The following is a 24,890-nucleotide window of genomic DNA, read 5'->3' on the forward strand; positions in this document are numbered from 1 at the left end:
GTATTTATGTGTTAACGTCATACCAAACTAACCAAGAGACACAAGTCTTTCGTCACTATATCCGATATGTCATTATATCCCCGATGTCACTATAAACAATACTTATTGTATTTGAAAAGTTACAAATACAAATAATAAAAATTGACTTACAAACAATTAAAAAACCGCTGAATATGCCCTCCGCCATAGTGTATACGAGGTGTGTGAGAAAAGTAATAACACTGACTTTTTACTTATCAAAGTTTTTATTTTTTTCAAACAACAATATTATCGACAACAATATTTTAGAAGTAAGTTCCCTTGGGCAGCTATACACCTGCGGAGTAGTTGTTCCCACTCCTGGTAGCAGCGCAGGAAGGTTTTAACTGGTCGGTCACAGTCTTTTGAATGTTCTCCAGAATTCCAAAAAAACGTCCTTTTAAGACATGTTTCAATTTCGGGAAAAGGAAAATGTCACAAGGACTCAAATCAAGTGAGTAGGGGGGGTTGAGGAACCGTAGGAATGCGTTTTGAGGTCAAAAATTCCCTGATGGAAATGGCCGTGTGACACAGGGCATTGTTATGATGAAGCATCCCACTTGTCTGCAATGTCTGGTCTCACGCGAATCACTTTTCCTGAGCCTTTCAAGGACACCTTTGTAAAACACTTGGTTGACAGTTTGTCCTGGAGGAACAAATTCTTTATGCACGATACCCCTACTGTCAAAAAAGCAAATCAGCATGGTTTTGATCTTTGATTTATCATTCGACATTTTTTCGGTCGAGGAGATGACGGAGTGAGCCGCTCTTCGCTTTGTTTCAGGATCGTACTCAAATATCCAGGATTCATCACCTTTGATCACACGATTGAAGAATTCTTGGTCATTGTCAATCCTCTCGAGAAGATCAACGCACACGTTTCTTCGGTTTACCTTCTGTTCTAATGTGATGTTTTTCGGCACCAATTTCGCACAAACCTTTCGAACGTCCAAATCGTCTGTCAGAATTTGATGTACGGTGAAATTGTTTAAATTTAATTGTTCACTCATCATCCTTATTGTTAACAGACGGTCTGATCTCACAAGAACCCTCACACGCTCAACGTTTTCGTCAGATTTTGAAGTCGAAGGTCTCGCTGAGCGAGGTTGATCTTCAACGTGTTCTCGGCCTTTCAAAAATGATTTGTGCCCGGGGAAAACTTGTGCTCTTGATAAGCAATGTTCCCCATAGGCCTATTTCAACTTTTCAAAGGTCATACTCGCGGATTCCTCAAGTTTAACACAAAACTTGGTTGCACAACGTTGCTCTAAATTCCGATTCTCCATTTTCGTTACACACAACAAAAACACAACTTCACTGATGGCGCTGTCAAAAATAATGCGTTAACTGAACGGAGTTGAAACTCGTACTGAGCATGTGGAAGGGATAAACAAACCAGTGTAGTACAGACTGGTAGACACAGTGTTGCCAACTCGCTCGCAGTGTTACCAATCTCATTACTTTTCTCACACACCTCGTATTTCCTCCATATGTCATATTTTTAGTTTGACATTTAGAGAATTTAATTATATGAATGGTAGTAATTTATTACAAATTTATTTTGTAGCTCAAGTAAACAAATACAATTGTAGGGAAATAATTAGGATAACACATGTTAGATGTAAAGTATGTTCAGAACAAACAACAGAACATTAGACATTAGTTTATAGCCTGTATTATATAAAAGTTAAATATCATCAAGCAAAAAAAAAAAGTTGGAGAATATTTCACGTAGCATAAATTAATTTTCTCTTTTTTCATCGGTTAGTTGAATGGTTTATGCTATTGTCCATTTCTTTCTGTTTTGTACTAATCCTTTAAAATGTTTACAACAACGTCCATCCTCAATAATATGTTTTTTTATATTTCGACCTTTGTCTACTATTTTTACGCTCTACATGTCTCGTTTTCACTAAATTAACTAAATCTGGATATCTTAATATACTGTCCAACAACCTATTTCATCTGTGTCTGATTCTGTTACAAATTTCTCTCTTCTTTTATTCATCTTAAGACATTATTTACTTATTTCATATGTTACCAACCCACTTAATTTTCAATAGCTTTATTCCTTTTCTGTCTGTTTTTCCTACTGCCCATGTTTTGTTTAAAAAGAAAACATTTTTATAATTATTTTCAATTTTTCTTATCTTCATTTCATATCTTTAACTTTGCCTGTTCCTTGCACTTTTACATTTAAATAATAAACACTTGTATAATTTCTGTTGTATTGTTTTCCCCTACCTTAATATTTAATTCCTCATTTTTCTTCCTTCTATTTATTTCATTACCTTTCTTTAATAATTATTCATTTTCAAAATGACGTTCTATCCAAACAATAAATCCATGTCATTCAGTAGTATTTGCTTTCTGCTAGAACAGTGTCATCAGCAACTGTTAACATTTTTATTTTTTCTTCTTTCAAAATAAAATTTGGGCACCTCATGTTATTTGCACATCGTGCTCAGTAATAACTCTAACTGAATGCTTGAAGGAGAAACGACAAACTATACCATTTACTGAACTGATGGTTCGGCAAGAACCTATGGACCACTTCACCAACTGCTCCTTTTCTATGAAAAATATATTAGGATTTTCATTTAAAAATAAAAAGTTCATAAAACACGCAGATTATTCTCAGTTCAAAAACCAGTACCACATGAAGGGGAGTTACCATACCTGTACCACCATCTATTCCAACATTGCTAGAAGAACAATCTGAAAATGAAACAGATGATGTAGAGGATGTTGAAGAATTTCTTCCTGTAACTGATTGAGAAATCTCATTTAATTCAACTACATGAACTTATGATTTATTTTGTGATTTAAAGTTATCAAAATAGCAAGCTTCTGGGGTCTAGACTTCTGGGGTCTAGACTGCAACAATAGAAATTTTAAGCAGAAAAAACAAAAGTTAATATGTTTAGAACATGAAATAAAACATTATCAACTTATTTTACTATGAAAAATTCTTTGTGTGATTGTACTGATGTTGATGGCTTGATGAAAGAGCTTGGAATTCAGCATATTCCTGAAGAATGGCGTTTTTTTTATTGACTTAGTTAGCATGAAAGCAGTTTTATTGCATAATGGTAACAAACAGCCATTCATTCCATAAGTCATGCAGTCAACATGAAAGAAACTTAGAAACTACAGAATTAATATTAGAAGCAATAAAATACAAATAACATATGTGGCAAGTTTGCAGTGATCTGAAAGTTGTTGCATTACTTCTCAGGTCATAAGAAGGTGGGTTAACGAAATATTGTTGTTTTCTTTTTTTGGAATAGTTGTGGTACAAAAAGCCATTACTAAGTAAAGAAATAGCCATTGCAACAGAAGTTTGTGGCTAGTGAAAAAAATATAAAGCATTTATCATTAATTGAGAGTGATAAAATCATACTGCTGTCACTTACCATAAAACTTGGACTAATGAAGAATTTTGTAAGGGCACTAGACAAAGATGGATCAGGATTTAATCATTTAAAAATAAATTTTTCTAAATTGAGTGATGGTAAGCTCAAGGAGGGTATATTTATCTGTCTGCAAATCAAGAAACTGCATGAAAGTCCTTCAAAGATGTTTTTGGTGGTTTTTTTAGGCAAAAAAAAGTTGAAAAGTATGTTTTTTTTGGATAATACGCTGTTAGAAAACTATAAACATTTAGGATATCATTAAAAATTCATTTCCCACACTCCCACCTAGACTCTTTCTCAAAAATTTGGACTCTGTCAGTGATGAGCAAGGAGAGCACTTCCATAAGGATATTTGACCATGGAGCATTAGACTCAAGGAAGATGGGATTGGAAAATGGGTCTGATGGGTGATTATGTTGGTTTTTGTTTAGAGAAACTGATCAAACAATTGTACAAACAAGAAAGGTTTGTCACCATATTTTAAAAATTAAAGGTAAGACAGTTCCAATGATTTAAATTTGTAAAAAGTGTTATTTTGAAGACATTTTCAATGTTTTAGACTTTGAGAAACTGTTATTTTAAAATTATATTAATGCATTTCAATTTATCTATATTTGAAGAAATAAAAATTTTGTCGATTTAACTAAATTTTAAATGAATACACTTAAATAATACTTTTTTTAAATATTGATTTCACAATGTTTATACATTTATTGATAAATTAATACTATGTATCTAAAAAACGTGAATTTGTTATATAAATTCTGATATCAGTTTTGAATTTAGCACCCCAAAATTAATTAAAACCACCATGTACAATTCCAGATGCATAAAAAAATTTGTTTTGTTGACTAGTGAAATAATTAAATTGTCTGTTATATTTAAGAGATAAATTAAATTAACAATTATCTGATAAAAGTTGCTGTGAATGAAACAGGATTAAAGTTCATTCAAATTACCTATTAAAGTTTCATACTCATCTAGTTATCAGTTTTATTTAGTCTTTTAAGTTATTATTATTTTAATTATTATAAATTTTATTATTTAATATATTATATTGCAGGCTATGCAAGAATATAAGAATATAAATATGAAATTAAGTGAAAAACCGACATCAGTAGAACATATTTTTGAATTGAGGGAGTGGATGGAAACAATTCCTGTGACATTAAAAACACAAGAAGATATTGTTAAACGGTTAATGTTGGTGAGTCTACCAATAATATTATATGTTTCCTATTGTACATTTTTTAGAATTATTTTGTTCACACAGATAGCGACACTCTAAAGATCTTTTGTGCCACTGTTTTTGAAATCAACCCATGTTTTTCCATAATGCACTTGGTCTTGATGGCTGTGATGTTTTACCTTTTATTATACTACGTCAGTTAATTAACACTGTAGTCAAAATATTATTTCAGTTATTTTTTATGTAACATGTTTAATTTTTTAGAGTTGTTTTTCCTTACTAAATTCATTAATCAATGACAAAATGTAGTAACTTTGTAAAAGTGCTAACTATTAAATGTTTCACTTTCAAGTTTAGAAATTCATCTACCTCCAATGGCTTTTTGTGGCTAATTATTGGCTCCTTCCACACTTGAGTATCCAGTACAATCTTTTTCAATGATACCTATCATAAACAGGTCAGGAAATCTTTTAAGTATGGTAATCAAATATTATAATCCATTTATACTGTATCTTTTGTTTTTATCATATTTATTACGTAAATTTCATATTGTTAAAATGTGTTGTGAGCTTCATTTCTATTTATGTACAAAATGTAAAGAATACATGTACAAAGAACACATGTATTGATATGAAGTGATTTAACAAAGTTGATTTTGTTATATATATTTATTATATTTGCTGGTGAATGAGCATTTAGTTTGTCTAATCTAGAATTTAATACAATTATTACAGTTTTATTTGCATAATCCTTGATTTTCAGCATTGATTTTGTTAGATTTATTTATACAATCTTGTATATTTTATTTGTTATTTTGAAAGCCACTCGGTTACTTTATTTTAACAATTTTGCATGAATTTAGGCCAATATATATTAATATTATATATATATGAGGGTGGTCCAGAAAGTAACTTACGTTTGTGTCTAGCGTGAGTGTGAAGATGGGTGGATATAGAGCTGCCATGTTGGCGTCAAAATGTTCCTACACTCAGTACCCATCAAGCTGTCATAGTGTGTGGACTGTAATGTTTCTACTTTGTTGTGAATTATTGAAATGCACGCTTCAATAGAAAATCCCACGAGTTGTGAGATGCGTTCAGTGATTAGGTTTTTATTGGCAAAAAATCTCAATCCAAATGAAATTCATTGGCAACTTTGTGAGGTGTACAGAGATGGAATAATGAGTAAAGGTGGAGTGAGGCAGTGGTGGATTCAGTTTAAAAATGGCTGCACCAATGTTCATGATGAGGACTGTAGTGGTCGGCCTAGCCTTGTGACTGATGAACTGATGATAAAATTTGTGAAAATCACCGCATTACGATTACAGAACTTTTGCTTTATTTCCCCCAAATTTCACAAAGTTTTTACTGCATGGAGTTATATCGGGGAAGCTTGGTTTTGTGCAAGATGGGTACAAAAATCTAAGGCGGCAAATTTCTATAGAGAAGGAAGAAGAGCCTCAATTTAAATGGCAACTATATAGAAAAATAGTTTAAGATTGTTCCTTTCAAATGTATATAATAAAATTTATTTTTTTTATTTGGTTGGTTTTTTATTTCAAAACTTATGTTACTTTCTGGACAGCCCTCGTATTTTGATTTTGTTCTGTTTTTATAGCGTTTATGTGTTTTTTATGTAGCTTTTTTGAAAAGGGTTTTTTATTTTTTATATAGTTTTTTTTATAGCTTTTATAGTGTTTTATGCTTGTTATACCATAGTATAAATGGATAGTCACACTTAGGCAACCTTTAAATTGATTAACCAATAAATATATCATTCAGTTACATTTCTAACATTTGCTAACCTTTATAATATAGGCATTTTTGGCAACACTATTACTATACACTCCAGCAAGAAAGATTTTAATACTGGTACTAATATTAACGAAGAAAAGCTTTCTAGAAGAAAATATTCTAATAGGGAACTGGAAATATTGTTTGGATTAATATATCAGGAAATTAATTATTTTGTTCTACATAGTAATAATTGCTTATCCTCTGCAATACATGAGAGAAGCCAATAAGAGTTTAAACCCTGTACTGGTAAACCTCTTGACCCAGTTATCTCTTTTAGTATCTATTGATGTTATTGTCTTCAATATTAATCTTGTTTTATTTATTAATATTATTAAAAATTTCATGTTTATTATGAAACGTAACTGTAAAGTAAGTAGAGTTTTGTTATTAAATATATACATAACTTTCAACAGAATAATTTTATTATTACATGCAAGAGCATACCTTAAACAACTTTTCTAATTATTAAGGCACTTTTCATATCTTATAATTAGATTTTTTATTCCTTCTTCAAAGAGTGGTGTCGCCAGTTAAGTGTTTCTCAGATCACCATTGTCGTCATAGCGCTGACCAGCAAGGGCTCGCTTGAAGTAGAGAAACAAGTGGTAGTCACTTGGCACTTGTTTGAACTATAAGGTGGGTGCTTCAATTGTTCCCAGCCAAATTGTTCAATCAGATTTTGAGTTTCACCAGCTACATGCAGATGAGCATTCTCATGAAGAAACAAAACTTTACAATTGAGCACACTTATCTCTTGTTTTGGGTTACACAGTACAGTTTTTTGAGTGTCACAATAAAGAAAAACATTTATAGTCTCACTTCTCACCAGAAATCAACCAATAAAACTCCTTTCTTATACCAGAAGAAAATACTTATGATTTTTCATGTTGAAGTGGTGGTTATGATTTTCTGATTTTTGTGATTTAAGAGATGCAAGCCATTTTACCACACATTATTTGGCCCAAAAAGTTGTTACTGTCATTTTTGTATTGGGTAAGGAAAGTCTGTATGTATAGTATAATTGCTTAGATTTGTACCTCTTGTTAACAATTTCAAGACCCATTGAGAGCAAACTTTGTGATAGTCTAGGTTTTCTGTTATGATTTTATGCAGAACTGTTCATGAAATTTCAGGGAGCTCAATATGTAACAAATAAATTGTAAACCATCAATTTTCTTTAATTTTTTTATCCACTCATATAACCAAACAGTTATTCATGATGGAAGGGTGCCCACTCTTTTGCTTGTCAAGTACATTACTGTGTCCCTCGTTGAACTGCCGCATCCACTTTCTAACCATTTCATTAATCATAGCTTTTTCACCATAAACTTAACTAATTTGCCGATAAATATGAACTGATTTGACATATCTCGTGTTTAAAATTTGAGTAGCTGCCAAAATTTCGCCATCAGCGGGATTCATAATTGACCAGAACATTTAAAATTGTGACTGTAAACAAATTGTTTTACTTAAGGAATAACTTATTTTAACAGAAATGAAAAATAAAAAAAAAATTTTAGATTATAAAAAGTTTTTTCAAAACGGTTACATTTATCATAAGAATTTATAAATGCAGATGGACAGTTTTAAATACAAATTTTCACAAATTTATTTACATTAATAAAAATTTACAATTTCATAAAAAATGTGTCTTTAAAAATTGTTAGTTATTCTCCAAAACTAATGATGGTAGTACTGACATTAGATAACTGGGGAGAGCCCAGAACTACCCTTCTCGTATGGCTGCTGGCCATGATAGACGCTCTAACGAAAGTGTTGGAGCGTATGCTCCAACGCAGAATATATGAGGTGGTGCAGAGGTTGGGCGGACTCTCCACCAGCCAATATAGCTTCCAGAATGAGAGGTCTGCCATTGATGTGGTGGGTGCTGTGTGCCAGGTTGCGAAGAGAGCTGCGAGAAGGAGCCAAAGGGTGATGTGTGTGCTCATCACCCTTGATGTGAGAAATGCATTCAACTGCATTATCTTATCTTATTAACTGCATTATCATCGCAATAATGGGGGTCATTAGTGGAGTGTGGAATTCTGCTATACTTCCGACAGATGATCAAGTCATATCTAACTGGGCATGATGTTGGCAATTTCTTTCGCCAAGATACGCCCGAAGCTGAGACTTACCTTGAAGGGAAGACGGATGAATCCAGACCTGTGATTAAATACCTTGGGGTCTGGGTTGATACGAGGCTCCGGTTTGGAACACAGGCCATCAAGGCGGCTGCCAAAGTGGAGAAGATGATGAGGTTGGTTGCTGGTCTCCTGTCCAACTGCGATGGCCCGACCCAGTTTTGCAGAGAAGACTGCTGGCATGAGTTGCACATGCCACGATGTTGTACGGGACTGAATTATGGAGGAGCGTCACTAAGTACGCGAAATATTTAGAATGACTCAAGGCTTAACACAGGAGATGCTGTTTACGAATAATCTGCGCTTATCGTACAGTTTTTAAGGAAGCGGCCAAAGTCTTGGCTGGCCTTTTACCTATAGACCTGCTGATTGAGCAAAGGAAGAGAATCCGGGCAAATGGGACCTCTATCTCCCATATATCAGAATTTCTGCTGATATAGAAGAGAGTTGTTAAGAATCTGTAAAGCACGGGGGATTAGGGGACGAAAGGGCAGTGAATGCACCACATTGTTGGAAATATTAGAAGCCGGTACCGAAGGACTTATAGCTTGCTGGGTTACTCTTTAACGCCATTCCTGGCGGGCCATGGAGGCTATAGAGCTTACTTGTACAGATTCTGTTTGGACCATTCGAACCTTTATCCCATGTGTGCTGAGGAGAAAACTCCTTGACATGTTTATTTTAGTTATACACGATTTGAGAATGAACACCAAGAGATGCTGGAAGCCTTGGGCACAGAGGTATGTTTAATCCAGAAGACACTCAGAGAATTATTATGAGAGGACCTCTTGAATGGAAGGCTATAGCGGACTACATTAAGAAAGTGAATGACAAATTACATGCCTCAGAGGAAGCTCGACACGGAATTCAACCTTGGAGGAGAGTGCCCGGCCAGACAGGCTTGTGGGTGAGCACTTAGAGGGCTCCCCAACCATGTGGGGGTCATCTTCCTGCAATGAGGTTGCGGGCACTCCACATATCGGCATTTGATGGCTGTATACTTCCCCTGTCAGAGGTCCAAGAATGGTTCCAGAAAGGGGAAAGGAAAAAAAGAAAAAGGTCTGACATTACATGACTGAGATGGACTACACTACTTGTTTTGTGGAAAGTATATTTGTTTTCAGCTGACATAAAACATACATTTACATGTAATTCTGCATTTAATTTTCCAGATGTTTGACAAATAGGATATCAGTACCTTACGTACAAATTTTGACATCCATTAAACTGGATGTTGGAACTGGAAGGATTAAAAGACTAAAGGATACTTTTAACATGTGTTCTGAAACTTGTGGACAGAGGGCCCTTTGAAAATTATGGTTTTAAGTCCAAATTTCATCCTACAATTTGCTTTCTGCTTTTTTGGTCTGATCCAATGAGCTTGGTTCTTTTTTTTAATAGTGAAATAAGTGTAGAAAGTAAAAAAAATATTTTTATTTATTTTATTGTAGTAATGATTGTCATTTGTTTTTTATCTTTAGGAATATGAGGTGTTAGATTCTTTTTGGTGGGCTCTTGAACAGGATGAATTTGATGCAAAATGGGAAGCTCTTATTTGGCCTGGACGTATATATAGAAAAATAGATGAAACGAATGAAATGCTGGACATAGAATTTGAAAATTTTTATAAGTTAGAAATTGAAGATGAATTTAACCTTCAAGAGCGTATTGACCAGTTGATTATTGCTACTCATGCAATTCAAAAACAAACAGACATGGAAAAGGTTTTTATTTCACTTTTTATTGATATTAATAGTAAAGTTCTTTATTTTACTTTTTTGTCTTTTTATTGATATAAATAGTAAAAATTCTTTATTTGACTGCATATATTTAACTTAAAATTTTCAATGTTTTGCAGGGATGATCAGTGGAGAAGACTATAAAACTATCAACTTTTGTTGATAAAACTAGATTTATTTTAGATGAATGTTTTTTTGGCTTGCTATTTTAATACTTTAATTTGGTTTTGCAATCTTCTTAATTTATATAAGAAACACATTCTACCTTCCAAAAAAGTTAAAATCCATAAAGGTGAAGAACAGTTTAGTAGTGTCTTCTTGTTTTCCCCAAAGGGCTCATGATGCTCCTTTCCTGACCAGTAAATAAAAGTTTTGGAATATTCTAACATTTTCCCTTAAAAAAAAGTTCAGCTGTAAGAAAATATTAAAATAAATAATGGTTCCCAGGAGTTTAGGCTCCCTTGCCGACTTCCTGGGCTCCTAAAATAACAAAATTGAAGTGTTGCAACATTTAAACTTTATTGTTTAGAATTTGTTTACCTTCAGAAAAAGTAAATAAAAAAATTCTACTAAAGTAAAATCCTAATTTTTCAAATCTAAATAAAGTTAATCTTTATTTAAATGTTAAAACCACTCTCTGGTTTTTAATAAATATATTTGATAATATTAATTAACTGAAAAATGGCATTTAAAAAAAATTGTTACAGGTTCATGAAATTGCTAATGATTGTCGCAAAACTTGGAAATTGGTAAAGGAAGCTCAAGAATTTGGTCTAATGCTCAATCGGAGACAAAAGTTATTAGGAATGGCTGTAACTCCATTTGACGGGATAAAAGAACTTATTAAAGAATTTGAACCTTATCGAAATTTATGGACTACAACATCAGGTAGATTGAAAGTAACATATTCTTCTACTTTGATTAATTGAATAGTTTATTTGTTTAATATGTATAAGGAACTGAATTAATGATTGAGATACACCCTGTTGCAGCCACTAATATATGTCTTTTATTGTAAATACATACAAGAATTACCTTCTCGTTTTTTCAACGAGGAAGACAACTGAAAAATATTTCACTCCTCATTTAAATACTATTTTTTTTGTTTATATTTTACCTAACTTACTTTCTTTGTTTTCTTTCTTTCTTGGAAGCTTACTTTAGTAATTTTTACGTGAGTTACTTGTAAACTTGGAAATTATATTCTAATTTCTGGACTGCTTGTATCTCACATCAGGTGATCTCAATCTTTTTGATTGTGTTGTAGTAGTTGAATTTTTTTTTCTTGTAGATAAGGCTTTTTACAGTCCCTCTGAATAACTATCATTAAAGTTAATAATATATAGACAGCAAATTTAAATCTATTTTTTTATATCTATTGCATTGTCTAAGAACTGTCAGTTTTTCTGAATTGCTTCTGGTCAATTGCATTTTAATTTTAGCAATTTCTCTTTCAATTGTTTTAGTTTTAGCAAACAATTGGCACAACTATATACCTCTATTTTTACAATCAATATAAGTTGCTTACTTTTTTCAGATTGGTTGAGAAGTTTAGATGCTTTCACGGATAACCCATTGGTTAATGTGGATGGAGAATCAGTTGATAGAATTGTTACAGAATATTATAAAAATATTGCAAAAGCTGTTCGAACATTTGCTGATGTTCCAGGTATTTTTGTAGTTTTAAATTTCTATTTGTTATTAGTAGAAAAAATATTATAATTGATCAGGGCTTCAAAGTGTAGGTTTTCATTTAATTTTTAATCATTATTATACCTTTTACACAATTTTTTAATGTTACTATTTTTTTATCTACTCACATTAGTATTTTTTTTGTTATTGTAAATTTTTGAGAATATCTGTATTATTGTTAATGTACAAGAAAGCTGTATACAATGTTTTACAAACATGTAAACTAGTTTTTGTGACTGAAGATGATTTAAAGTACTCTGAATATTTATTACCATTTGTTTACTGTAATTAGTCTAAACAATTTTTCTCTATAATAGATCATTTTTTCAGTTGCTCAAGCTGTTGCTCTTAAAATAAAGAAGGATATTGAAGATTTTAAGCCATATATACCATTGATTCAAGCAGTTAGAAATCCTGGATTAAAGAAACGCCATTGGGAGGAGTTTTCTGCTAAAACTGGTAAGCGCATAAGTGAGTCATTTATTATATATTGTTTCAATTGAAATGAACTTTTTACATTCTTTTACAGAATAGACTCATTTACGTTATAAAATTACCATCTATTTTTACCATCTACATATTTTTTCTGATTTTTCCAAGGATTGCAAGTTAATAATAATCATTGTTATTAAAGTCCAGAAATAACATGTAACCTGTGAGTGTATTTATGTAACATATAAATTGATGAATATCAGGTAATAATTTCCTTATGAAGCGTTTTGTGATGAAAGTTTTGTAAGGAATAAAGTAAATTGTTAAAAAAATTTTTTTCTTGAAATTTTTTTGTATTTCTATTATATGTAAAAAATTACTTATTATTATGTGTGAAAAATTTATTGTACTTAAAATATTTACATTTTCTAGGGCTGATTTTTAAAAAAAATGTAAAAAAGTAGATACTCTTCTTGAAATAAATTAGATTTCATGGCTGTTTTTATTTTATTTTTATTAATGAATTTCAGTGATTGTCTGTAGCCACTTATGATGATATTCATTGCTGATGATTGTCAAATGACTATTGTAAAACTGACCATGTTTTAAAATATTAACATATTTTTTATATTAATAAAAAAGAAAATTAAAAAAAAAAATTTACAAAGAACTTTTATTTATTTCCACTTTAGTGTCTACTTTTAGAAAAATTCAAAGAAAGGAGCCTGAGAAAAATTACATATTTTTTCAGGAACATCTTAAGTGTTAATAAATTTATTTATTTCTTACTAATTCTCACCACACAATAAAGACAAATTTTAAATATGTTAAAAATTAAAAAAACATGACAAAATTTCTTCTGGCATGCTTTTTGAAATTCATATTTGATTTTCAAATGAGCGTATTCTGAGTGCGTTAGGAACACTGCTCTTTAATATAGTATAATTAAAGAGTGTGTGAGTGACACTCATGGAAATGTAAGAATTCCAGTGTGGAGTCATACATCTAAATCGTTTTGGCGTTTAGCTGCTATGGTGAAACAAACATATATATATACACACACACTAAATACATTACACTCCTTTTGGGCAGTCGTGTAGTTATTGTAAATAACAAACATTGAATAGGTTTTGATAAATGTAAAAGATTAATGATTGGAATTTTAAAATTTTGTTAAAAATATTAGAAATACTGTAGTTGGCAAATGTATTACTGTGAACTATAATTTTTTTTATATTTCAAACAAAATTTCAATCTGCCTATAAATTTTAACAATATATAAATTTTATTTTGTGAAACAATGGTAATAATAATTAATGAAGACTGTTTGCAACAAATGAGTTTTTTGCATATTCTTTTTATGTTTGAAATTATGAAATAATGCCACATTAGCTTGAATATCTATAATCTCTCAAACGTGAAGAAAAAGTTAAAAATTTAAGTTGTTAAATAAAGACATAAAAAAATTTTTATTCAAACATTTATAATTTGAAATTTCTTAATATTATTTAATAAATTTAATTTTACCTTAACGTATTTACTGATACTGAAATCTATATAAATATTATTTTAATCAAATTTTAAAATATAAAATTGTAACTAGCCGTAAAACATTTAATAAGACAGAAAAGAATAATTTTTAACATTTTGATTAAAATAATTCACTTATAGTTCACTTGTAAAACACTTATAGTTCTGCTGTAACTGGTATTGATTGTCTTAAACACTAATAGGAAAAACTATTTTCTTAAGTTGACAAAACATTCCTCTATAATGTAGTAAAACTGCAACACTTGAAAAAACAAATTTGTTAGGGCAATATCCTCACCGAAGTCTGCTGCCCCTCAATTAGGCTAACCACCACAGTGGAGTGGATACCATCAATGTCTTTTATTTGGAATATTGTCCTTCAGTGGAGGAAATAAAAATGCCCATGATCGTGCTTGAATCAACTTTCTTGAACACCAAGGAGCTGAGCCAAAAAAAAAAATTATGGAAAAAGTTTTGAAATATTTTTGTTGGTCTAATGTTGATATAGTACTTCCATGTTTAATATGTGAATATAATATTGTAACCAATGTTGTAAATGTTGCTAGATTTATGTTCTCATAGATTTTTCTTAATAAACTTGTGTTGATAGGCTAACTTTGACTAAATCTCTTTTATACATAACCATGTTGGTTTTTTTTTTATTAATAATTAATTTTTATTTTGGATAGGTTGTCAAATAACTATGACTCCTAATTTAACGTTCAATAAATGTCTTCAGCTTGGGATTGAAAAACATGTTGATGTTATGATGGAATTGGCTGATCATGCAGGAAAAGAATATGTCATTGAACTTGCATTAGATAAAATGGCAAATGAATGGGCAAATATTAATTTAGAAGTGACTCCATATAAAAATACAGGTTAGTTTATTATTAATATTTAATTTGTTCATAAAGATGAATTTATAAAATAAAATTATTCTCTATCTTTATATGTTCGCTTAAAACGAACTGCTAATTTGAATGATTCTTTTTAATGTCTTTATTGAAATTTGTAGGTGATTTATTCATGTAACTATATTAATGGTTGAGCACTAAAGTTTAAACAGAAAGCTTGTCATATTTTACAACATTCTTTTAATGTTGTAATTTAATTTGCTGATTAAACAAAGAGCTCTATGACTTTCGTACATAATATTTAAAAAAAAGATTGAATATTATTTTAATGTTTCATTTACAGAAAGTAGGATAAAATTTTTTCAAGATATCAGATATTTAATAGAAAGTTTTGTTGTGCTATGATATTCATAAGTTGGTAAGAGGTATGTTAGGTTTTTTTGTAGTGGGTACTATCTGTATACAAAATGTGTAATTGAAGTTATAACTCTAGATAATTTCTAAGATGTATTTTATCTTTGTGTTTTCAAATAAAACAGAAGCAAAACATATTTTGCTTCAATGGTTTTGTTTATTACAGTCAATTTGTTTTTTTAATGAAACAGAAGTTCTAAAACAAATTAACTTCCTTAACAAAATTTGCTGAATGGACTATTTTATTTAGGAACTATAATTTTCTAAATGAAAATCATTAATGTTCTGCAGTTTCTTAATTAAAATATATATCCTCTTTTGAAGAAAAATATATTGTCAGCATTTATTTCTTAAGATGTGCTTTAAAAAAATAATAAAGACTACAAAATAATAACCAATATCCTTCTGGTAAAATGCTTTTTTTAAATTAAAAAAAAAAATCTTTTTTTTGTGCGAAATGAATGGACACATTTATAGGTTGAAAATTAGATTTTATTAGGTAAGAAAATTAGTAATGAAAGTTAAAATGAATAAATTTATGTAACTAAATTGTTTTTGAAATTTCAGACAGGAGTTCCTTCTCTTATGTTATATGCAATTTTTTGTGATCTAAATAATGTGAATAAATCAAATCTTAGTTAAGAATTTTAGGGATACTGTAGTAAAAACAGCAAATTTTATTCAATTGTTGTTTTACATTAAATTTTTTTTGGTTTTGAATAAGGGTCTTCCTGATAACATAAGATCTGGTATGCAAAAGACAAACAAATTCATGTTAATTTAGAAAACTTTTCTTTCTTGAATTTTTCTTTTTTTAAATCAGAAAAATGCTTATTTTATTAATTTCTGCATTACATCACTTTTTTATAACTTTTATATAGAAATTCTTCATTATACATGTAATTAATTTCAGTCTAAAATTAAATATTGTACATTTTTATAATTTAAAAATTACAGGAAGATCAATTTTTAATATGAAATTTTCGATAAATAAATAATAAGTGTTCTGGAATGTATTCACCGAACTTCAAGAACTGATTCAGGACACCAAAATGAGCAAAAATGTTCATATTGACATAAATTCTATTTTCCTTTGTTTTCCTTTTGGATGCAATTTTGTGATTTTTCAATAAAAACATTTTTTCTCAGGAACGGATAAACCTACCTTAATTAAATTTGGCAAATCTAAGGCAAGTGTCTTGTTTTACAAAATAATTTTTTTTTTAATAAATCACCTTCAAAAATTTGAGAATGGTGGCATCTTAATTTTTTATTCTTCAATATCTTTGTAATTATTTGTTTGATCAAATTTTTACTTATCACAAAATTTATTAAGCATTTTATTTTGAACAAAGTGACATCTCATGTGTAAAAATTTGTTGACAAACAGTCGAGTTATTGGAGACAACCAGGCAGTTCAGTTGCCCACCATAATGCAAGGTGATAATTTTTATTATATTTAATTTATTTTTATTAATTTACTATTATTGTTATTAATAATTTTTATTATATTCAGTGAATGAAATAAAAACGAGCAAAAAATTATCAGCTTACATTACGGTGCAAAAGCGAACTGCTGGATTAATTGTCTGCAATAACTCGATTGTTTGTCAATGGATTTTTACAAATAAGGTGTCATTTTGTTCAAAATAAAATGCTTAATAAATTTTGTTATAAGTAAAAATTTTATCAAAGAAATGTCCGGAGATATTGAAGGTTAAAAAATTAAGATGAACATCATTTGAAATTCTTAAAAGTGACGTTTTCAAAATTTTTTATTTTGTAGTTTTTTTGTGTATTTAAAACATTGATCTTAGATTTGCCAAATTTAATTAAAGTAGGTTTACCCATTCCTGAGAAATAATGTTTTTTATTGAAAATCACTAAATGACGTCCAGAAGGAAAAAGCAAAGTAGGACTTATGCTGATATGAATTTTTTGTTAATTTTGGTGTCCTGAATCAGTTCTTGAAGTTTGACGAATATGTCCTGGAACACTCTGTTTACATTTACCTAAACTTTTTCATTACTATGTAGATATTAATCAACTATAAATTCTCGGTCAGTCAGGTAGCTTACATTTTTAGACTACCTTTTAAAGGGACTACCTTTTAAATTTCTGAACTTTAAGTTGTAAGTGCTTGTGGGTTGTCATATTTTTGTATGTTATGGTCCATTTTGATTCATTAGATGCATTTGAAGAAGTTTCAGAAATGTAAACTTTATATGTATATTTAGGATGTGATCATTTTGAACATACATTTGTCTGTTTCGTTTCTCTGTAACCAGAATTTGTGAGTTAGTTTCTGCTAGGTTTCAAGTTGTATAGAAATTACTTACATTGGGCAAGACAAAATAGATTCCATAAACGTTTGTACTAGCTGATTGATATTTTTGAAGTGTTTGATGTATTCTAATTATAGAGTTTTTGAAATGTCAGTTGCAGGTAATATGGCAGAGAGAATGGCTAGTTATAGCTAACAATATGTGAAATACGGAATATTTCTGTGGAAATTGCAGTGCAAGATAGTATTGCTCATATTGCTTGATCTCATGATCTTGTGTTGCTCGATCAACTTTTTAAATTTTGTAATAAACAGTATTAATGCATTTAAATTTATTTGTTTTGAACATAGGCACATACATAATGAAAGTGACTGATGAAATGTTGCAAATGTTGGATGATCATATCATAACAACACAGCAATTAACATTTAGTCCGTTTAAAGGTGCCTATGAGCAACGTATTCAAGAATGGGAGGACCAGTTACATTTAGCTCAGGAAATTTTGGAGGAATGGATGGAATGTCAAAAGTAAGTACTGGCTCATTCTAATTGAATATGATCAAATGATGTAATACTAATCGTCTTGAATAAATGTATATTTCCATAATTTTTTGAATCGCAAAGGTTTTTTTTTATTTAAAAAAAATTATATTAAAAGTATATTAACATCTTCTCTAGCATAATTAAACAGAAATTAGTGTTTTGAAATGCTAATCAGATAGCCACTGTTAAATTATATATTGCTGTCACATCATAAAGAGTTCAGTAGGAGTGATCTGGAGAGTATAGTGGTCGGTAAACTTACTGAATCACATATTTTAGTACTGGGTAAAGATGGTGAATTTCTCGATAATAATAACAACCATTTGATCTAATCGAGCATAAACATTCTATCAGAATATTAATCAGTTTCAACTACTGAAGTTTGGCAGTTTTTGAAACACTTATACATTCCTCTTGGTAAATCTTATAAAATTACTATCAAATGTTTATGGAATTTTTTATCGGTTCAGTTTTTTATGTCATTGAGCTTTTAGTAAAACTTGATTTGGTAGCATTCTTGTCTGCAGGAAAGCAATGAGCTTTACAAACAAGGTTAGAAAAATCACATGTACTAAAACATTATCCAAAGCATTATTCTAAGTCCATCTCTATTTAAAAAAAAAAAAAAAAACTAAATGAGATATTTTATTTAACAAATAAATAATTGTTTATTCTGACTTATACATAATAATACATTATAATATAGATTATAAATATAAAAATCTAAATTATAAGATAAAAAAAATAGGTGTGATTTAAGTCCATATTAATTATTTAAAATAAAAGCATGAAATAATGTTAAGTGCATTAATAAGATGAATATATTAATTATAAAAAAAATCCCTTTCGGCACATCAGAAGGTGGAGGTAGAGTTCATCGATGCTAAGTAGGGGATAAAAAAGATTTTCACCTTAAAGTTAAGAAAAACGTCAAATTTACTCAATACAACAATGGCTGCATGTGAAAAAATTTCACATGTTGAGCATACGACAAGCCCCATCTTCTTACAATTTCAGCAACATTTTGGTCATCCCTATCCGTAAGGGTTCGTCATATAAAAAATTGTTTTAGGTAATTTTAGAGGATGAATGACTACTTTAAACCGATTCGATACTGTGCCTATTAAGGGAGGTATGATATTTTTTGTCTTCGAAATCCTATTTTTCCCCCTCCCTGGGCCAGGGGTTGGTGATATAAAAAAACTTTACTTAAATACATTTTAGGCCCTTATCTAAAGAATCGTAGGAACTTTAAACAAATTCGACATTTAACTTAATAAGAAAGTTATAGTGATATTTTATTTTTTTGAAAAAGCCCATGGTCCGATTTTGCCCATTAACCAATTCGACTGAGATTTTGGGTCATTATATTTTATGTATAAATTTGAAAGTGATTGGCAGAAAATTCTGGCAGTTATTGTGGCCACAAGAAAGTGAAGAAATATATATATATAAACTTTTGAATTGACAGTGTTTTTGTGGTCAGGGGGATGTGAAACACAAAGATATGTAAAACTTTTCGAGAAGTCGAATCATGGTATCCATTACAGTAGGTAGTTTTCTTATGGAATCTATTTAATAACTAAACATAATTAACAATTCAAAAGGTTTATTTAAAATATCTCATATTTTGAGAACATATTTATGTACATATTGAACAGATGCAGAAAATTCAAATTTATTTTTACATTTTTAATTAATGTTATTTAAAAAGTCATCCAATGAGTAATATTTTTAATGTAAAAGAAAATCTTTTAATTGTATTTTAAATAAACTGGGTTGGAAATCTTTTAAATAGTTAAGTCATTTATTAAAAATGTCAAAGGAAGTATAAAAAAACCCTTTCTCATAAACTGAAGTCTTGTATTGAGTTACTTGAAAACAGTCCTGTTTTTAGTTTAGTAGAGCCAGAAACTGTTATTTTGTAAAAATAAATGAGGATTGTTTTTAAAAAAATTGGATATTCACAAATGTAAACGCAAGTATAAGTAAACAATGCTAGGATTGTAACAATGATAAGATAAGTAACATTACTGGGACTCATCCTTAGAATTAACAATTAGGTTTCACCCAAAAGCGCTTTGTCATCTGATTCCGTATGCAACCCATAATGCGTGTGCATATGGCATGTCAAGAGTTACATTTGGATCCATAAAGGAACAATGCGATGTACCAATATGGTCTCCTCATCCGACCATTAATTTCTTTTGGGCTACTCAAACACTGAAATGTCGAGCCGGTGATGGATGTGCCTATTGATAACATTAAACATTAAACTGATGAAACTTCTGCAGGAAATCCTTAGAAAATCCTATGCCTTTTGGAATATAAGATAATGTATAACGCAGTTTTAACTGTAAAACATGTTAAAACATGTTTTAATGTTTTAACTGTCCTTAACAATATAAATTATGAAATGTGTAATTATTTAGTGGAAAAAAATTGATTAATAATAGAAATAGCTAAAAGGTTTCATTATGGAAATTTCAGAGAACAGTGCACAGAAACAATTGATAAAGAGAAAGGACCATACTGCTTTATAACTGACTAACTCAATCAAGAACAAATGAACAAATCATATATATATTTTCATAATATTTGAACTTTCAAATGAGTTTTCACAGATTTCAATAATGACTCATAAAATTATGAAAGACAGGATGGGGTTTCCCTTAAATTATTTGCAAACTATGTGTCAAATAACTTATCAAAATATACAAAATTGAAAGAATGACTATGTTTTCTTGACTGCTTCAATAGAAATGAAGAAGGATATTTCAGGAGAATTGTGATTAAAAAATTAGAAATGGACCAAGTTCTTGAATGCTGAAATCAAATAGCAGTCCAAAAATGATTGAACACTTATTCTCCTAACAAGACAAAAAAAATTTAAGCAGTTATTAACCTAAAAATGATGACTACAGTTTTTTAGGATCAAAATAATGTTAGAAATTTTGAGTGAAATGCTAAAGATTTATCCAAATTCTTTGCTAAAGATTTGCAAAGAAGCTTTGGAAATCAATCCAAAACAAACAATACAGAATGTTCACATAAGGTGTAAGTTCTTTAATCACAAAACGGCTTTATTTGAGTAGTTGAACTGGAAAAGTTTCATCTTTCCCTTTGTAGCTTAGACTTGACAGTTATTATAGTAATTTAGTTACTATAATTTCTTTACAAAGGTATTGTTCTGACTTGTGCAACCTAGTGAATTAAAGTCATTAATAAACTCTGGATTTGGATAATATTTAACTACACATCCTGACAGCAAGGTTCTTCCAACTCTGCTGTGGATGTGCAAAATTGTGTGTGTTTTATATATGTATGTATGTATGTATGTATGTATGTATGTATGTATGTATGTATGTATACATGTATAGAGAGAGAATGAATATGTCTAATATAATTTAAAAATAAAATTGTTTTCACAGGCAATGGATGTACTTGGAACCAATATTTACTAGTGAAGATATCACAAAGCAGTTACCACAAGAAAGTAAGAAATTCAATATGATGGAACGTACATGGAGAAGATTAATGAAGTTAGCATTTAACAACCCAAATGTAATTGTTTTATTGAATTTTTGTAATTAATATGTTGAAGTTTACACAATGTTTTTTCAGCTGAAAAAATGAGTTAGAAATCTCAGTAATTTTTGCTATTTATATGCTTTGTAAATCAGTGCAAAATGGTAGTAATAAGAAAAAATTAAAAACTTTAAAATCTTTGATGGCAAGAATGTTTGGTACACATGTGTTAGTTATGCACATGAACAAAGGAACGCTTCTAGAGATGACCAGGAATGGTAACATGGATGGCTGCCATGTTCAAGTGAGAGGAGTTCTCTCAAAATTAAATGTCATAAAAAACTAATTCAAAACTGATTCTCAATTTTGGTTAATTATTAGCTAAAACAGCCTTGGTTAGGGAATAGAAATCTTTTCAAGCTATATGTTATGGCGTTGATTTTCCAACCATAAACTACTATGAAACTGGTCAGTTTGTTCAAAATTCCTTACAGATGAACAAAGAACATAGTTTATGGTTGAATAACACACCCACTTTGGTGGCTGGTAGTAGGGAATAATATAATGGGACAGAAAGTAAGACTTAATTCTGATAAAAAAAGAAGATTGGATTCAAAGAGTATGAAGTACTTAAACCAAAACAGTAAGTCTAAGTTGTAAGTGTAGTTTTCACATAAGTTGAAGGATTTTTAGATGTGGTTGAAGGAACTGTTTGTTGCTGCCCAAGAATGGGGTGAAGCATGCACATGTACCTTGACTGAATGTGTGTTGTTTTTTTCTGCAGATAGCAGAAGCACACTCAAATAATGCAAAATGGTTGAAGATTGCACATCGTCTTATGCATAATAGCTCATTCCTCTCCCTATCCTGTTTATTCCCAATTAACCTGCAACTAATTCTAACACTTACTCAAAAGCAAACAAACTGAACTACTGTGCATCAATCAACTACAGTTACAAAAATTATGATACTAGGTGACATATGATTGAGGGCTAAATTCATGGTATGAACAAAATTTCTCTGGTAGAGATTTTCTGCTATTCATTACATTGGTGCATGAGCTGTTACTGTAAATTTATTACTTTATTTTTTGTCATTGATAACATAAAAACGATTACAAATGATTATTTACATAACAAAACAATGAATTTTTTATTTTAGGAGAATAAGAAGACTCAGGTTTTTTAACCTACAGAAATATTATGCAGTTCACCATATAGGAAACAGAGTCCCTGGGTGTTTCCCTGGCACTCCTACTTAACCATATGAAACCAAAGATGTACTGTCTCTACATATCCTGGCATCCCTTAGCATTGATCCATCAAGGTCAGACTTGCACCCCTAAAAATAGGAAGAAGAGATCAAGGAATAAATAAAGGGGGTGATTAATAACACAGGATGATCTCCCCTAGGGAAAACTGTAATAAATAACAAACTATTCCATCAACAGGAGAATAAGGTAATGCAAGGCCATCTCCTACGATTCCTAGCAAGATCAAGCCATCTTTACTCAGATGGGAATAGAAAAAAACTGACAGTGATTTTATATTGATTGGCTGAAATATTTGGTTCAATAAAAATTGCTTACACCTTAGTAATTAATGGAACCCAAATTGTATGGCATGTGAAATGCCAATTAAGTTTTGATCTCTTTCACTTTATTTAGGTCTACTTGAAGTTCTAGCAAAAGAATAAAACTATTAGTTCTGTGAAAGGTCCTGGCCAGGATTGTAAATTTATTCCCTTGGATAGTATTACCATTAATTAGAATAGTAGTATATCTGTTGGCCATAGTTCACAAATTTTGAATATCTTATTAAATGATAAATTCTATAAAAATTGTTAAATTGATGTAATTTAGATTAAGATTAAGCAATGTGGTTTCTTTTTAAAAAATCACAATAAAATGCTATGGTTTTAGTATTTGTCAAATAGTTGAATAGTTTTGCATTTTTCTAGAAGTTAGAATGGGTATTTGTTACCACATGCTTCTGCCACCACTTTCAATAAATGATCTGAAATTTGTTGTTTTACCTGAACGTTTTTAATAAATTACCTAGTACCTGTAAAAGATCTTCAAACTACTTTATTTGAAATTAAATTAAAACAGTTCTGTAAAAAAAAGTGTTACTCTGGTAATGACAACTTTTTAAAAGGAGTAATAAATCTCTGCCTTTCAGTTGGAAGGATTTAGGCTGATTCAAATTCTAGTCTGATTTGTCATTTTTCATGTGCTACAACATGAATAATAGCATTTATAGTCGACCAACAAAACTACTTTCTTATCCAGAAGAGAGAGCACATGATATTTCATGTTGAAATGGTGGTTTGAACTTTTATTTTTTGAGATGTGTGTCACCATTACATAATGCTGCTTGGATTCTGCAGTGAGCCAAATTTTGACTGGTGAAGTAATTTAAAAATTTAAAAAAATTGTCACCTTTATTTTCATACTGAGTATCACAAGAAAAGAAAAGAAGAAAGTCTAATTGCTTGGTTTTATGAACCTTCTCACCATTTTTTGCATCCAGTGAGAGCTTAGGGTTTGTGTTAATGATGGGATTCTCGATTGACTTGAACACTTTAAACAATGATTAATCAGCTGCAAACAAATTTCGGTGTACATAGCATCTATCGAAAGTTAAGGAATGGTGTAGAATGTGGCGTGCGTGTTCAGAGCTGCAATCAGAGTGCTCCAGTGGTGGTACATAGCTAGCTTTCTTTTTTTTTCATTGCAACTATTATAGAGAGTGTTTTTTAAACTGCAAACGAATGCTCCTTACAGATAGGTGATGATTATTATAAAAAATGATTAAAATTAAAGAAATTTTATACGGATAACAAAAGGATCTGATATTCAGTGTTTTCCTAACAGGTATATTAGGATTCATAATGACGAAGGAATTGTAGGTTTAAATTTTTTTGAATAATTATGATTGCCAATTTAATGTGATTAAATATATCTACATAATAATTAAAAAAACATAGTTTATTATAACTAAATAAAAATGGAAGTTTCACAAAATTCCGGACAAAAATTTTTGCAGATAAATTAATCAATCAACATAAAATTTGTACCTCACATTTTTCATGTAAAATATAAATTAGATCAAAAGTTTTTTTTAAAAATGGATCTATCTGTTTTTAGCACATATGAACAGTTTTTTCAGTCATGGAGCTTGTCAGGTTATTTTTTATTGTTTTTTGTGTAATTTTATTAATGCAAATAAATGGTTTTAAACTCTTAATTGTTTAATCTGCAAATTAAGTTAGCAGGCTAAAAATAAGCTGTCAATATTCGTTGAAT

At 30.0% G+C, this 24,890-nt stretch overlaps 1 protein-coding gene across 1 annotated transcript in view; it reads left to right on the forward strand.

Moving 5' to 3' along the window:
• The window catches only part of sac (sterile affecting ciliogenesis), an 85,371-nt gene that overhangs the window by 52,165 nt on the left and 8,316 nt on the right, over nt 1-24,890 (forward strand). The window contains exons 14-21 of the mRNA XM_075378904.1: nt 4,498-4,641; nt 10,045-10,287; nt 11,010-11,190; nt 11,840-11,971; nt 12,325-12,453; nt 14,646-14,837; nt 17,863-18,040; nt 21,487-21,619. Coding sequence (XP_075235019.1) covers nt 4,498-4,641; nt 10,045-10,287; nt 11,010-11,190; nt 11,840-11,971; nt 12,325-12,453; nt 14,646-14,837; nt 17,863-18,040; nt 21,487-21,619 — 1,332 coding nt within the window. The remainder of the gene's footprint in view (nt 1-4,497; nt 4,642-10,044; nt 10,288-11,009; nt 11,191-11,839; nt 11,972-12,324; nt 12,454-14,645; nt 14,838-17,862; nt 18,041-21,486; nt 21,620-24,890) is intronic.

This window comes from Lycorma delicatula, chromosome 11 (genome assembly GCF_047948215.1).
Source record: "Lycorma delicatula isolate Av1 chromosome 11, ASM4794821v1, whole genome shotgun sequence".
Classification (NCBI taxonomy): domain Eukaryota; kingdom Metazoa; phylum Arthropoda; class Insecta; order Hemiptera; family Fulgoridae; genus Lycorma; species Lycorma delicatula.